General features: G+C 45.3%; 1 protein-coding gene across 6 annotated transcripts in view; it reads right to left on the bottom strand.

Moving 5' to 3' along the window:
* Positions 1-1,637: 1,637 nt before the first annotated feature.
* LOC310867291 (mitogen-activated protein kinase kinase kinase kinase 4-like) overlaps positions 1,638-15,402 on the bottom strand; it is a 162,102-nt gene continuing 148,337 nt past the window's right edge. For 4 of the 6 annotated variants that reach the window (XM_083777215.1, XM_083777216.1, XM_083777218.1 and 1 more), the window contains 12 exons: positions 14,906-15,084; positions 14,388-14,505; positions 13,507-13,914; positions 11,722-11,839; positions 10,895-11,083; positions 8,668-8,811; positions 7,575-7,709; positions 6,065-6,165; positions 4,277-4,426; positions 3,844-4,003; positions 3,499-3,638; positions 1,638-3,065 (listed from right to left, as the gene is read on the bottom strand). In XM_083777215.1, coding sequence (XP_083633341.1) covers positions 2,982-3,065; positions 3,499-3,638; positions 3,844-4,003; positions 4,277-4,426; positions 6,065-6,165; positions 7,575-7,709; positions 8,668-8,811; positions 10,895-11,083; positions 11,722-11,839; positions 13,507-13,914; positions 14,388-14,505; positions 14,906-15,084 — 1,926 coding nt within the window. In that variant the 3' untranslated portion in view covers positions 1,638-2,981. The remainder of the gene's footprint in view (positions 3,066-3,498; positions 3,639-3,843; positions 4,004-4,276; positions 4,427-6,064; positions 6,166-7,574; positions 7,710-8,667; positions 8,812-10,894; positions 11,084-11,721; positions 11,840-13,506; positions 13,915-14,387; positions 14,506-14,905; positions 15,085-15,402) is intronic. The other 2 variants (XM_083777217.1, XM_083777220.1) reach the window with 2 other exon arrangements.

The raw sequence follows: 15,402 nt of genomic DNA, 5'->3' as shown, positions 1-15,402 counted from the left end.
AAAAGGGGGAAAAAAAGAAAATGTCCACCTAGGGTTGAGTGTTAATATTAAACCACTGCATATTCACCAAATACATAAAACTTACAGAAACAACGCAGAATCAACTACTGTATCGTTAAGTTTCTCGACTAGCTCTAAAACGCAAGATTACACAATGCTTCAAGTTAAATCTTTAAAATGCATTTCCAAGTAGTGGTTTCCATAACAACACGTCTATACTTCCTTTTTTTAATTAAAGTTTGCCCTCTTAGTATCGACCCCGCCCAATCAGAGATATTGTTTTAATATAGGCAGATTATTTCCACATGTTCCTACACAAGTGAATAAAACAAGAGACCGTGGAACCTTTGAACACATATTGTGGACCTCAGACAATACAGAACTCGGGTCCACTTTTTCTATTGGCTTCTTCAAATAGGGAAGAGTTGGTGAAAAATAATTTCCGTATTGATTGTACTGTACACACACACACACACACACACAAAGGAGACACACGTGTGCGTGTGATTGTTTTCATGGAAAAAGATTGGAGGGGTTACTTTACTTGTGAAGTCAGAGCAGACACTGGGCTGGAGTTTGCCCGTTTTTGAGTGAACCATGTTCCATACTTCGCTGAAGCAGGGTTTCGTGGGAAATGGAGTTAACGCCACCTGTCTGTGAATGACAGGTGTTGAATGTTGATATTGCAGTCCATTAATCAGTCTTTCACATAAACAGACTACTTATAAAGCAAGGGTGTGTGCCTGGCGTGAGTGTGTGTGTGTGTGTGGGCGGAGGGGGGGGGGGGGGGGGGAGAAACAAAGATTCACTCGCAAAAACAGGGTATTCGTCTTCTCTTTCTTCACAAAAGAGGAAATGTTCTGCTTGGCGTCTGGTTGTAATCGTGCTGCAGTAACACGACATCACAAGAAAGGGACAGAGCCGGACACGTGAGTGGGAGCCTGATTTAGGCCTCAGTGTTTGAAGGCTCTTCCACCATGGATAGAAATGACTTATCTCGTCAGTGTGCCGGAGGATCTCACACATTCCTTTCTAGAAGCATCTTCTCTGGCAAACCTCGTACGGCGTTGGTGACGAGACGAGTCGCACAACTTTGAAAAAGAGTTTACAAAGATCTGCCCACTGAAAAAATCTTACATCTTATGTATGAGGCTGTTGTTAAAACTTTGAAATTGAACATCTAAAGTTGATCACTTTGTGAAAAGAAAATAATCATGTCATGCCTTGGACCAACCATCACACAGTATTTTTTGTCTACATTCTTGACACTTAGTGCATTGCATTCATAAACATGATACAAAAGAAACGTTACGAAAACAGAGAGAGAAACTCCACCATTCCTGCTATCTGCAATTGTGAAAGAAAACAAAAAAACCAAACATTGCTGACCATGTGTAACCGTCCTGCTACAAAAACTTACATTTATGACAACACGACCTTCCTCCTTGCCCGTTGGCCCTTTTACAAGCACACACACATACTAAAATCACCTTTGACGTTTTAGCACGCTCTTTTATTTATTTATTTTTTCGTTATATCCGACTCTTCACAGCAGTACTAGATCCTCAAGCTTGGGACGCTCTGAGTTGTGACTGCTCGCAACAGGAAGAGATAAACATGAGCACTGACACTACCCATGAGATTAAATGAACTTTTATTATACATAGACACCATTCTTTTATTTTTATTTTTTTGGACCGCACCCACATCTGGCTCCTTCGACTTCTCCAGAGACAAAAAAAACAAACTAAAACATGGTTCTGTGGGGTTTCGGAGTTAAAAGCAAGCAAACTGTGGACCATGTTTAAATGTGTGTAAATCTTTTAAAAACAAAAGTAAAAGACATAGTTTAACTCCACATAGTTACACTTATTTTTTAGGGAATAATAATAATAATTCAAAAAAATACTATCTGAAATCCAACTGCTTGAACATCTCTCTCTCTCTCTCTTTCTCTGTCTCACAGATTCCCCTTTTAAGAATGCCTGCCCAAACTGCACAATACTCAACAAGGTACACACGACGTCTGTCGCGCCCTGCCCCGAGATACTACCGGGGTTACGGTAGTAACCTTTAGGCTCCTCCCAACCCAACCCAACCCGTCCATTGGCTGCCTCTCGCTTTCCCCCCGCCTCTTTATCTCTCTTTTCTCTGACTGACGGCTTCAACCTCCAACCGGCAGTCAGCAGTCATTGGACCAAACATTAATACAGTACATTTACATACACTACCGTAAGCATTAATACTGGAGACTCTGCCTCCTCATGCCCCGACCCTCCCCCCTCCCCCTTATAGACGCTATTAACAGGGACGAGAGAAGAGTAGGGGGCTCTGGAAAGACGCAGAGTTGCAGAGAGTAATAGTAGTAGTAGCAGTAGCTAGAAGACCCCAAGCACATTGGCCAGTCCCAGGAAACGAGAAAAAAACGGCAGACGCGGAGGTCATGCATCGGCACGGCCATCGACCTTACGCCACGTGCCCAACAATCTGACAAAGCACCAAGAAAACGGGGCAAATAATCGCCTTCACCCCGTCCCCCGCCCCCCCGCCCCCCACCCCTCCTCATAATTCACATTTCGTTTTCCGCTCTATATATATGCTTTCTTCCGTTCCTCGATTAACGTAAAACTCGTATTATGTGTACATTTCGTCATATCTGGTGTTTCGCGGCCTAAGGGACGACGACGACTACGCATCTTTGACCAGCTGTCGGGTTGACATGGTGACCGGCAGGAGCCCCGGTCAGGTGCCCGGTTGGATGCAGCCAGGGCGGCAAGCCCCCCGGTCGGGTTGCCACTGCAGGTGTTCTACGTGTTGAAGCCTATTCGGGGTTCGACTTGGTCGGTCGGTCGGTAGGTTGGTTGGTTGGCTTTTTGGTTGTCCATTGGCTTGGAAAGGACTTCCGACGGTGAGTAGATGGTGTTGTTGTTGTTGTTTTTGGGATCCAGTGTTAGCGAGGGAGAAGTGGGCTTCCTGGGCCTCTACCAGCTGAGCAGGTTGGTGCGTCCCAGGGTCATGAAGTAAACCTGGCTGGAGCCACCGGACCGCACCGAGGCAAAGAACACCTGATGGAGGGACACAGACCCATGGATTAAAGCTAAAGAAAATCTCACCACTGATCTACGACATGTTGTGAGCTTGTCGATCGGCTATTTCCACTGGTTTGGGTCTTCGGGGGACACATCATCACATTTCTCTTTTGGGAAAGAGTGCACTGAGCTACGCCGCAGTGGTTCCCAAAGTGGGGTCCGGGGACCCGCAGGAATCCTTGAAGGAGTTCCAGGGGGTCCCCAGCTAAATGGGGGAAGGTAGCCTAAATCCATGTAAAACTGGGGGTCCTTGAAATTTAACCGGTTGAGAATCATTGCTAGAGCCATAAAAACCTTCTCTTATGAAGGTCCTCCTTGGAAACTATTTTCAAATGGGGGGTCTGCGGGCTATTGAGTGTCAATTTGGGGGTCCTTGACATGCTACGGCGAATAAACTACGTCGTCCTACCTTGTCATTTCTCTCACAGAGGAACTTGAGTCTCTGGGCTCTCTTGTGCATGAAGACCCCGTCCAGATGACCGGTCTCCACCGAGCGGATCTCGATGGCCTTCTCTCCCCAGCCCATGATCTGGTTGGAACGGATGTAGGCTGGAAGGGAGAGACAACCACAGAGAGAGGCATTATTTTATTACCATGCTCATAATGTCGTACACCAGGGGACACTGAACCCCTAATTGCTCCTGATGTGCTGGTTGGTGCCTTGCATGGTTTCTTCCGCCATCGGTGTATGAATGTGTGAATGTAATGCACAATCTATGTAAAGCGCCTTGGATAAAGGTGCTATATAACTCACCCACTGAGGTGGGCATCTCTCCCCACTGCAGCACCACATCCTTGGTGATGCGTCCGTAGGTGTTGACGTACACTCCCTCGTCCTCGTAGCAGACCAGCAGCTCGATGCCGTCCGTGTTGGGCAGGATGATGATGGCGTGGGACTGGATGTGGCTCGTGATCTGAGGAACCAGAATGAATCCAATCATACTCAACTCTGTGACTTTGCTAAAATGATTAACCCATTTTACATTTACATTGGGCTCCGTATATATACGGACCTGGGATATAACGTCCCCTAGTGGCGGGGTCCGTATATATATCGTGCGTGTGTATGTCACATATTATGTGTGTGTGTGTGTGAGTGCATGTGTGCGTGTGCGTGTGTGTGTGTGCGTATTGTGCGAGTACGTGCGCGGGCAGGTAGAAGGTGTGTGTGTGTGTGGTGCACGTACGTGCGTGGGCAGGTAGATGTCGTAGACGGCTCCTGAGTCGACGTCCACGGCATGGAAGCCTGAGCAGGAGCCATAGATGACCTTTAACCTCTGACCCTCTTCCACTGTCAGGTCAACCAGTAGAGGCTTGTGGACCAGGTCACCAAACGACTAGAAACAACAGAGAAACAGAAAGGTCAGGTCAACCGGTAGAGGCTGGTGGACCAGGTCACCAAACGACTAGACACAACAGAGAAACAGAAAGGTCAGGTCAACCGGTAGAGGCTGGTGGACCAGGTCACCAAACGACTAGACACAACAGAGAAACAGAAAGGTCAGGTCAACCAGTAGAGGCTGGTGGACCAGGTCACCAAACGACTAGACACAACAGAGAAACAGAAAGGTCAGGTCAACCGGTAGAGGCTGGTGGACCAGGTCACCAAACGACTAGAAACAACAGAGAAACAGAAAGGTCAGGTCAACCGGTAGAGGCTGGTGGACCAGGTCACCAAACGACTAGAAACAACAGGGAAACAGAAAGGTCAGGTCAACCGGTAGAGGCTGGTGGACCAGGTCACCAAACGACTAGAAACAACAGAGAAACAGAAAGGTCAGGTCAACCGGTAGAGGCTGGTGAACGAATACCAACTGGCGCCCGGCGTACAGCCAGCGGAACTGCTCAGCCTGGGATTTAATCCAAGTAAATGATGCTTAAACGGTTAAACCTAACCCCATTCCTAAAGTTAACCCCAGTAAAACCCTAAACTTATTTCTAACCTTATTATCAGAAAAACAAAACGAAGAATACAAGAACCGATGAAGCACGTGGACTCCCTATATTAGGGTTTACACTGGTGAGGACACAAATGGAAACAAGCCTAAAGGCTTTTCTGGTTTTCATCCTTTTAGCAGACCTTGAAATTGTACTGTACTTCCCTGTGCCTGTCCTTGCAAACTGTAAAAAAAGTAGTCAATCAATCAAAGTTCTAGCTGTACTTGGAGCGCTTTCCCCCAGCGTCTACACCAAATCTTAGCCAAAATCTGACAGATCTGTCTCGATCATCTGACTACAGAGATAATGTGTATTGATTTGGACAAAATTTAGGAGTAACATAAAAAAAAAGTTCTGTAAAAATGCTTCCTGGTGGCACTATAACAAGACGATTTGAAAAATGTGTTCATTTGGCCTACTGGAGACAGACAGACAGACACTCTTGCCTACAGCCGCTTGGACAAAAATGCAATTTTAGCGCCACCTGGTGGTCACCAGTTTTGGCTCTCGTTGCCACCGAAGCCCATTATTAATAAAATAATAAAATGTAATTCTATTGTGCATGTCATGTGCATGTCATCGCCTGCACACCAGATTAGAGGAATTATATATATATATATATATATACAATTTATTTTTTTCGTGGCAATCAGTGCATAATTGGATTCATCTCGTCTTGTCGTCCCTGGAATTCTAAAAAAAAAACAGGCCAAAAAAAGCCAAAACTAAATACTAAACACACACACACACACACACACACACACACACACACACACACACACACACACACACACACACACACACACACACACACACACACACACACACACACACACACACACACACACACACACACACACACACACACACACACACACACACACACACACACACACACACACACACACACACACACACACAGTCAGACAAGGAAACGAGCACGACGTTTCCATAATGTGTGTAACTCATTGACAATGAATACGTTTTGAGTTAAACCTTTTGGGATGGATAAAAGCGGACGGTCTTTATGCAGTCACCTTGAAGGCCATGAACTTGTGGTAGGGTTTGGGCGCCCAGGCGTACACCTCCACAGAGTTCTTCAGAGCCAGCACCAGGAACTTGATCCTCTCGTACTTCACTGGGGAACAAAATGAAAAGGCACGCGTGAGAACACTGTAACAGCAAAACATAACCAAAGGTATGGCTCCCCCATATCTTACAAGTATGATTGAACCCTACAAACCCTCCCGCGCACTCAGATCAGCCAACGCAGGGAAACTGGAAGTACCCTCACTAAAAACGCCGGGACAACGCTCCACACGTCCCAAACTCTTCTCCCTTCTGGCTCCAAAACTGTGGAATGCACTTCCCATTGCAGTCAGAACTGCAGCATCACTCCCAATCTTCTGCCGTAGCCTGAAAACCCACCTTTTCAGACTCCATCATGGCCCATAGCACTTAACCTAACCCCTTAGATAGCATTTCTGTTGGCTTAGATAGCATTTGACACAGACTTATAGCATGTTATGTAGACAGCACTATAATTGTATTGTATATAGTCATAGCACGCCATAGTACATATGTATAGCATAGTAGTGAATATGTATAGTTTATTATGTATAGTGTATGTATAGTTTCATCATATAGATATTCCACTGTTACCTTCTTAGCTTACGCATGTTTCATGATAAATGCTTTTATGTGATGTATTCCCATGCTTTTGTTCTTGCTTAAATGTAAGTCGCTCTGGATTAAGAGCGTCTGCTAAATGCCTAAATTGTAAATTGTAAATTGTATCATGTATTAGAAACTCTTCAGGGATATTTCCCAGCAATGAAAAGGAGGTATCTTAAAACACAGAATGGTCTCTAAGGTGGAGTGGATATCCTGCCAGTATTTCTGAATTATATGAGTGTGGCCCGCCCCCTTGTGGCTACACTGTCTCCAGCATGGCTGTTCTGTTTTCAATTATCTAGACTTAATTTTACGTGTAATAAAAAATCTCATTAGGTTCTCTCCACATTCTTGAGTTGGTGGACGAAATTTGTGTTTTGCACATATTTAACCATTCGAGTATGGGGTAATTTCATACAAATTATGAAATGTGCTAGCTACCTCGTCGCGTGTCTGCTGACCGCAGGGATGAAAGCACTGAAATGTGCATGTTATACCAACAATGTCACTTGTGACCCCTGGATGACCTGGAAGAGGCTATATCTTCCAGAGGTCGCCAGGGGTTCAGTCCCCACAGAATGTTCTCACGAGACCACAAGGATTCTGAGTGCTATGGCGGTCATTCAGGATTCATAGAACTGTAGTTACATACGTAACTTTCGTTAGTGAAAAGTGAATTATGGCAAATTCTGTCTGTGGGTTTTATAAATATGCTTATGGAAAACATTAACAAGATCTTGTGACTAAAATAATAGCTAATAATACGCACAGCTTTGGACATGCGGTACAAGGTTTCCAGGGCCTGGACTGGTCGCGGTACTGTTGATTCAACACCATGAAAGTACCCAACATTAGTCGTGCAACGTTACATACCAACTTTGTAGTGAACGCAGCCTTCCAGCTCTCCAACGGTGGTCCAGCCCTGCTTCTTCTCTACTTCTGGGTCGTTGTGAAGGATCTTGTTCCTGAGCCAGGACAGGTAGTACACACGCAACTTGTTCTTTTTACCTGTGGGAGGGAGAGAGGGAGGGAGGGATGAATCAGGGGAAAAGGTGGAATATGGGGTAGAAACGGGGAGAGTGGGAGAAACGGTATGTAGAGTATATATTGCACATGCATCACTTTGCCACCGGGACACGCCCCTCCCTCATCTAGACTGAGAGGCAAAACATAGAGCAGCACGGACACTCAAGGTTTTACATAACATTGTATTGACGCGCAAAGGCGGTTTACTCAACATCCGTTTAGCTACAGTAGAAATACTGTTGTGACAGCACTGCCCGACGACAGACAAGGACAGTGTGTGTGTGTGTGTGTGTGCGTAAGCGCATGTACTGTCTGTACCTGAAACAGATATAAATAGTACAGATGGGTCTGTACTAAGCGCCCTACTTCTGTGTTCCCAGCCACCTACTTTCATTCTGGGCAACCCGGTGACGCGTATCGCTATGGGAACAGGCGTGCACAGCGACTCTAGTTCAAACAGACGCCGTCCTCTTCCCCGTCTACCCTGTGACGACGGAGGACGGAAACATCCCGATCTACGGTCTATGAGGGTCTAAGACTGATATTGATGAATTCCAAATATAATTACAATATATTCTACAGCACCCCTGGACTTGCACCCACTTTGAGAATCACTTGTTCTACAGCAGAGGTTCTCAAACCTTTTCATGTCAAGGACCCCCAAATTGACACCTATTAGCCCGTGGACCCCCATTTGAAAACAGGGACAGAATAAGAGAAGATTTCTACGGCTCTAGCAGTGATTCTCAACCCATTTAATGGCATTTCTATCTCCGGGACCCCAATTTATATTGTAAAATCACTGTTAATTTAAGTCAAGAGTTACAGACCTATGAGGGTCCATTTGGTTCCTAACTGTCCATCATAGCTGGGGACCCCCTGGAACTCACTCAAGGGCCCCTGGGGGTCCCCGGCTGAGAATCACTTGCTCTTCTAGTACCTGATATAGTGACGAGGACGTTGAGTCCTTCCAGCACGTCCATCTGCTGGAAGCGCCGTCTGCTGATCAGTGGATACACTTTCCCCTGACCGCTACGATCCAACAGCATCAGCCCACTCTCTGTGCCCACCAGCAGGTTCACCCCTACACACACACAATACATTTTATTGTCTTTTATTTGACATCTACGATCCAACAGCATCAGCCCACTCTCTGTGCCCACCAGCAAGTTCACCCCTACACACACAAAATACATTTATTTGACATCATCGATGGGGAATACAAGCTAATAAAAACTGCAGGCTTTCTAGTCCTGAAAAGTTGCAATGCGAAAATGGAAGCCATCGTTCTCACGATAATGAAAATCTAAACATTTTTGTAAAAAAATCTTGTTTAAAAAATAATCTTCCTAATAATGATGTCACTGGAAGGCGGTTTCTAAAATGCCCACAGCCCTCCTATGAGACACAGACTGAGTAGAAAAGAATCGTGCCATTTTATCATGATTATTAGTGAGGACCTATTATATGAAGATAGGTTGAAAAGTGGTGAAGTGGTCCTTTAACATTAGATCTATTGGCTTGCTGATGAGTGTTCTAGCGGTGTTCATTTCGTCGAATAAAGCCATGACGGAAAATGTTCAGCTATGATGACTAAAACCAAGACTCAATATTGACTCAGTTGTTATTTTGATCAACATTTTGCCAAAAGCATGGAATTGTAGACAAAAGCTTATCCAAAGAGAACAAAATATTCGTAACGTTTTGGATCTGAGAGGCTAAATTAAATTAAACGGTGGTCCATGGCTCAAATGCCGAATATATAATGTACCTTGAAATGAAAATGTGTCGGAAACCACTACAGAGCTACAGTACGTATATTGTCTTAGTTAACCCATTCTGACCGGGCACCCATTTTGGTGTTAGCATCATGTTATGCTTTATCTTTGAAAAAATAGCAGATCTACAAGCTCATATCGCGCCACCGAGTGGCGCGATACGAGCTTGTAGGTCTGCTATTTTTTTTTAAATCAAAGAAAGACTGACATTTCTAGAATCTGATCTCAGGTCAGAATGGGTTAATGCATGGTCTCACCCCAGAGCTACAGTAAGTATATAGTCTTAGTTAATGCATGGTCTCAGCCCAGAGCTACAGTAAGTATATAGTCTTAGTTAATGCATGGTCTCAGCCCAGAGCTACAGTAAGTATATAGTCTTAGTTAATGCATGGTCTCAGCCCAGAGCTACAGTAAGTATATAGTCTTAGTTAATGCATGGTCTCACCCCAGAGCTACAGTAAGTATATTGTCTTAGTTAATGTCTTAGTCTCACCCCAGAGCTACAGTAAGTATATAGTCTTAGTTAATGTCTTAGTCTCACCCCAGAGCTACAGTAAGTATATTGTCTTAGTTAATGCATGGTCTCACCCAGAGCTACAGTAAGTATATAGTCTTAGTTAATGCATGGTCTCACCCAGAGCTACAGTAAGTATATAGTCTTAGTTAATGCACGGTCTCACCCCAGAGCTACAGTAAGTATATAGTCTTAGTTAATGCATGGTCTCACCCCAGAGCTACAGTAAGTATATAGTCTTAGTTAATGCATGGTCTCACCCCAGAGCTACAGTAAGTATATAGTCTTAGTTAATGTCTTAGTCTCACCCCAGAGCTACAGTAAGTATATTGTCTTAGTTAATGCATGGTCTCACCCCAGAGCTACAGTCAGTATATAGTCTTAGTTAATGCATGGTCTCAGCCCAGAGCTACAGTAAGTATATAGTCTTAGTTAATGCATGGTCTCACCCCAGAGCTACAGTAAGTATATAGTCTTAGTTAATGCATGGTCTCACCCCAGAGCTACAGTAAGTATATTGTCTTAGTTAATGCATGGTCTCACCCCAGAGCTACAGTAAGTATATAGTCTTAGTTAATGCATGGTCTCACCCCAGAGCTACAGGAAGTATATAGTCTTAGTTAATGCATGGTCTCACCCCAGAGCTACAGTAAGTATATAGTCTTAGTTAATGTCTTAGTCTCACCCCAGAGCTACAGTAAGTATATAGTCTTAGTTAATGTCTTAGTCTCACCCCAGAGCTACAGTAAGTATATAGTCTTAGTTAATGCATGGTCTCACCCCAGAGCTACAGTAAGTATATAGTCTTAGTTAATGCATGGTCTCACCCCAGAGCTACAGTAAGTATATAGTCTTAGTTAATGTCTTAGTCTCACCCCAGAGCGCGGCACACAGGATCTCAGAGTTGAACCTCTTCTTGTACTTGCGGATCTCGGGCGTGTCGCTCTGCGGGCGCGTGTTCACCGGGTTGACGTTCACCACCGAGCCCTTCCTCGACGGGTCGGCCCTCAGCGCCTCCGCCAGCCTGGCGTCGTTACCGTAGCCTACAAGGTACAAGGGCAGGGCTTAGGGTGGGTACAGGGGGCGTACGACCCGTATACGTGTATACGGTTAGGATGGATGTGGAATTCGACGGGCCAGAGAGGGTCAAATGATGGCAAAGGAAGGGGGTCAGCATTAGAGAGAGAGAGACGCTTGCCTTTGTTTTTCGCTACAGGCGAACCGTGAGCAGGGTTTATTAATAAAGTAAGGTAAAGCAATGAAGGTAGACTTGAATATGACATGAATTATGTACTGTATAAACCAGACAGGGTCTAATAATGGTAAATAGTAGTGTTGCTTTTAGTTTTCTACTCGTTTACGATGAATTGAGTACAAAAGGACCCCCTATGGAAACAAGCCAATAGGCATTCTTGGATTCATCCTTTTAGCAGACCTTGCATTGTACTGTACTTCCCTGTGTACCAACATCAATACAGCATGAAATTGTAGACAAAATCTTATCCAACGACAACAATATTTTGGGTCTGAGGGGCTAAAAATCGCATCAAATTGTGGTCCGTGGCTCAAATGGCAAAGAAACAATGGACCTCGATATGAAAAGTGTTGAAAACCACTGATGACCTTTCAGTTCCTGTCAAAAAGGCAAAAGGGATTTATCCCGTATTTGTTCAAATTGCCGTCTTTCTAAACGTCCTCTTACCAACGTTGTTCAAGGCGCTGCCGGTGGACGGAGAGACCTGGAGGAGGCGCGGGTCGATGAACGGCGTGAAGGAAGAGGAGGACTTGTGTTTCTGCATGGTGTTACTGCTGGACTGGCTCTGCAGCGGAGGAGAGGAAAACGCCACACAAACGCCGTGAAATGAGGCTCTTACTGCGTGCTACATGGCCTGGGAGATCAATGTATCATTTATACAATACTGTTATTCGTTTATTACACGTGATGCTCGTAGGTAGATACACTACATAATCATAAAGGAGAGACCAAACCAAACGGCTGTTTCGAGAGACACAACATGCAGTAGAGATGAGCAAACAAACATGAAACTGAGGACATGCAAAATAGAAAAAATGCAACAGGACTTTGACGAGGAGAGATGATATACTGGGGGAAAAAAATAGAACAGGCAAAAAAATGGTGGAGGGTAAAACAAATGAAATGCTCCAATCAAAAAAATCAAATAAAAAAGAGGAAGGACAATTAAAATACCTGGCGTCCTCCTCCTCTAACCGTTGCCCTCGCTGTCAAACTTTATCTGGGGAACATTTTGAGCGATTTACTGAGCAGGAGTCAACGTGAGGAATACATTCCTTCAGGTGAATCTCAGGGGGGTTTGCTTGGACGAATAATCTATGGCAGAGGATCCAGTAAAATTATATTGCCATCAATCTGGCTATTATATTTATTTTGAGCCTAACAAAACTCACTCTGTTGGTTCAATCGTTCATTAACACAGCGGGGACTTTTCTCTTACAGTGTGTCCCCCGTGTGACGCAAGACCAAAGCGGCCGGCATGTGAATATGAGGTTCTCAGTCATAATGATGTATTGAGAAGTAAAATTCTTAATAGTTAATTGTGTAAAGGTAATAAGAGTGTTCTAAATTGGTTAACGGCTATTCCTATCAGTGTAACATAAAAAAAAAAACGCCACAAAAATCTTCTTTTAAAAGAAAGTCTCAGAAAGTGTCCCTCCACCTGGGTCATCTGGTTAATAGAAGCTTGTGTCAGTAGAGGGAAAAGTGGAAGAAGAATTCAGATTGCCAGAGAGGGCTGCCACACACGAGGGCGCTCCAACCAATCCAGGCGATAGGAGGAAGATGTGAAGAAGACCATATCATCACAGCCCTGTTAGCATTAGCATGGTGGGATAGCAGTGCACAAGCACCATGTGAGTGCTTGGTTGTGCACTGCAACCCAAGTGTCCCTCCAAAACGTCATTTCAATGGACACTTTTTTAGTAATTATAATAATATGAATGCATACTTGTCAGTGGTTCTCAAAGTGGGGTCCGTGGACTCCCAGGGTTACTTAGGGGGTTCCAGGGGGTCCCCAGCTAAATGAGTTAATATAGCATAAAAATCGGTTTAACTACTTGAATCCTAGTTTGTACTTAGCCATTCTACAAGCTCACGGTGGCTGAGTTGTGCGTTTGTAGATCTGCCTTTTTTTTTAAACATCAATAATTCATAATGTTGAAACATTTCAACCACACACATCTTCAATTATGGGGGTCTCCCGGCACAAAATCCCTTCAGATGGGGTCCACGGCTAAGTACAAAACACAAAAGAATGTGGGGGTCCTTGACATGAACATTTTTGAGAACCACTGGTCTATCTATGGTAATGTTTTAAAAGAAATAAGCCTTTACTGTGTTCTACTGGCCATGACGATCCAGACTTCTCCCCACCATTCCTTCTATACTTCAGCACTGAATGGAAGAGAAAACAGCAGCCTTGGCCCGAGAGGCGCAAGGGAGCCAACGTACCTCCATGAGGATGGCGAGCTTATCCAGGGGGCTCTGGGGGGACATGGATGAGGGGCTGGCGAGGCTGGAGGGGGACGGGGAGATGGAGGAGGAGGGAGACGAGGGGAGGGAGGAGGCGGGATGGTGGCTCTGCTGGATCAGGTCGGGGAGGAGGTGAATGCGGCCGGCAAAGCCGTTCCTGTCTGCATGCTGCGGCTGCTGCCCTCCGCCTGGGTGTGGGGGGTGGTGGTGGTGGTGATGGTGGTGTTGGTGGTGGTGGGGGTTGGTGGGGGTGTGGTGGCCGAGCGGCCCGGAGCCCGGCACGGAGCCGGGACTCGGGGCAAAGCCCGTGAGCAGGCCGGTGGGGCTTTGGCTCTGCCCCTGCCCCGGACTGGGGACGGGGCGCTTTTGTTTGCTGTCACCTGCACTCTGGAAGTACAAAGAGGGATAGAGAACCTTGGGTCTAGGTGGTATGCGTATGAGCCGAGAGGAAGGGAAGGTGTTAGCTAGGGAGAAGGGCCAACTACGGCGGCTAGTCTACAGACAGAAACATAAACGTTGTTAGTATTCCTTCAAACGGTTGTCATAATTCAGTCGTAATGACAATGTTATTTCAGCGTATGCAGTAGGCTATATGTTGGAAGAATTAATAGATTGTTTATAACCCTGTCCCGTTTAAAAAGCAGCAAATATGAATTAAGTTTAAAGGCCTTAGTCATACTGTATCTTTATCTCTCTAACTCTCCAACTCTGTACCACCGGTAACAAAACGACTCCAACGATAAGAGAGACACAACAAAACACAAATGCAGTGGCAAAAACATCAGGGAATGGATGGAAAAAAAACACAACGGAAGAACTGAAAGTGTCCGATATGCCAGTGTTACACAGCGTCGCTCTACCTGTCTGACGACCAGCGTGCCGTCTTTGCACGGCGTGGATTTGGCGTCACCTTCGCCCTCGTCGTGAACAATCATGGTTTTCACCGACTCCGTCTCTCCGTTGCTCAGCCTGGAAGAACTGAAGGATAAGGATGAATATATCATATGTTAAATGTGCTATAGACAACAGCCGGATATAGCACTCCACAAACTACACAGTATGTTACATATAGGGTTCCTTATTTTCCTGAGTAATGTGACGGATAATTCTGGTGCAATAAAAAGCATCTTTGTGTTTTATTTTGTTCTTCCTTATACCGTTTGTCGTTCAGCACCTTCCCAAACTTGGGGTTTAATGTCTATAAGGCAGCATTCATTCATGCAAGCAGCGTTGTTATAAATGTGTTCAAATCCGTTAAAAAAATCTGGGTCTGTCCTTTGTAGCTCAGTAGGCGAAGCGTGATGCTAATACTGTCAGGGTTATATTTATTCATACAGGCCAATAGATAATACCCAAAGGTTAAATGTGGTTTACATACAAAGCTTTGGAGTCCTCGGGGCCGGAGGTGGACTCTTCGCCTCCGTCCTGATCCACCTCTTCGTCGTCGTCTTCGTCGGTGGTGCCCGAGTCCTCGCTGGACGAGGAGTAGTCCGTCACCTTGTGCGGAGGACGCACCTCCTCCACCGCACGCAGCTCCTTCGCCAGGGCCGTGAGGTCCTGAAAGGTCAAGAGGACGCACGGTCAAACTTAACGCTTGTCGGTCGTACCGGCCGCGCCACGCACAAAAAAACAGCCAATCTAACAAGCTTGTCGATCAGCTATTTTCAGCGCAACGCCGCCAAAAATATTAAGTGGGGCTCTTTCATTTGTGTCCAGTCCCCAAGCAAAGGTTTCTTTGCACAAGCCATTTGTCACAGTGTTGTCAAAGCAAACATACACAGTGGGAGCATATCGATAATGCTTGGTTTTTACTTGGGTTAGTCTCTGCTGTAAGGAGGAGATACATTACACAACACTGCTGAAGAGGAAAAAGTG

This window comes from Protomyctophum parallelum, assembly GCF_964188405.1.
Source record: "Protomyctophum parallelum genome assembly, chromosome: 11".
Lineage (NCBI taxonomy): Eukaryota > Metazoa > Chordata > Actinopteri > Myctophiformes > Myctophidae > Protomyctophum > Protomyctophum parallelum.
Note: the sequence above shows the minus strand (reverse complement) of the source record. Positions and strands in the feature narration are given on the sequence as shown.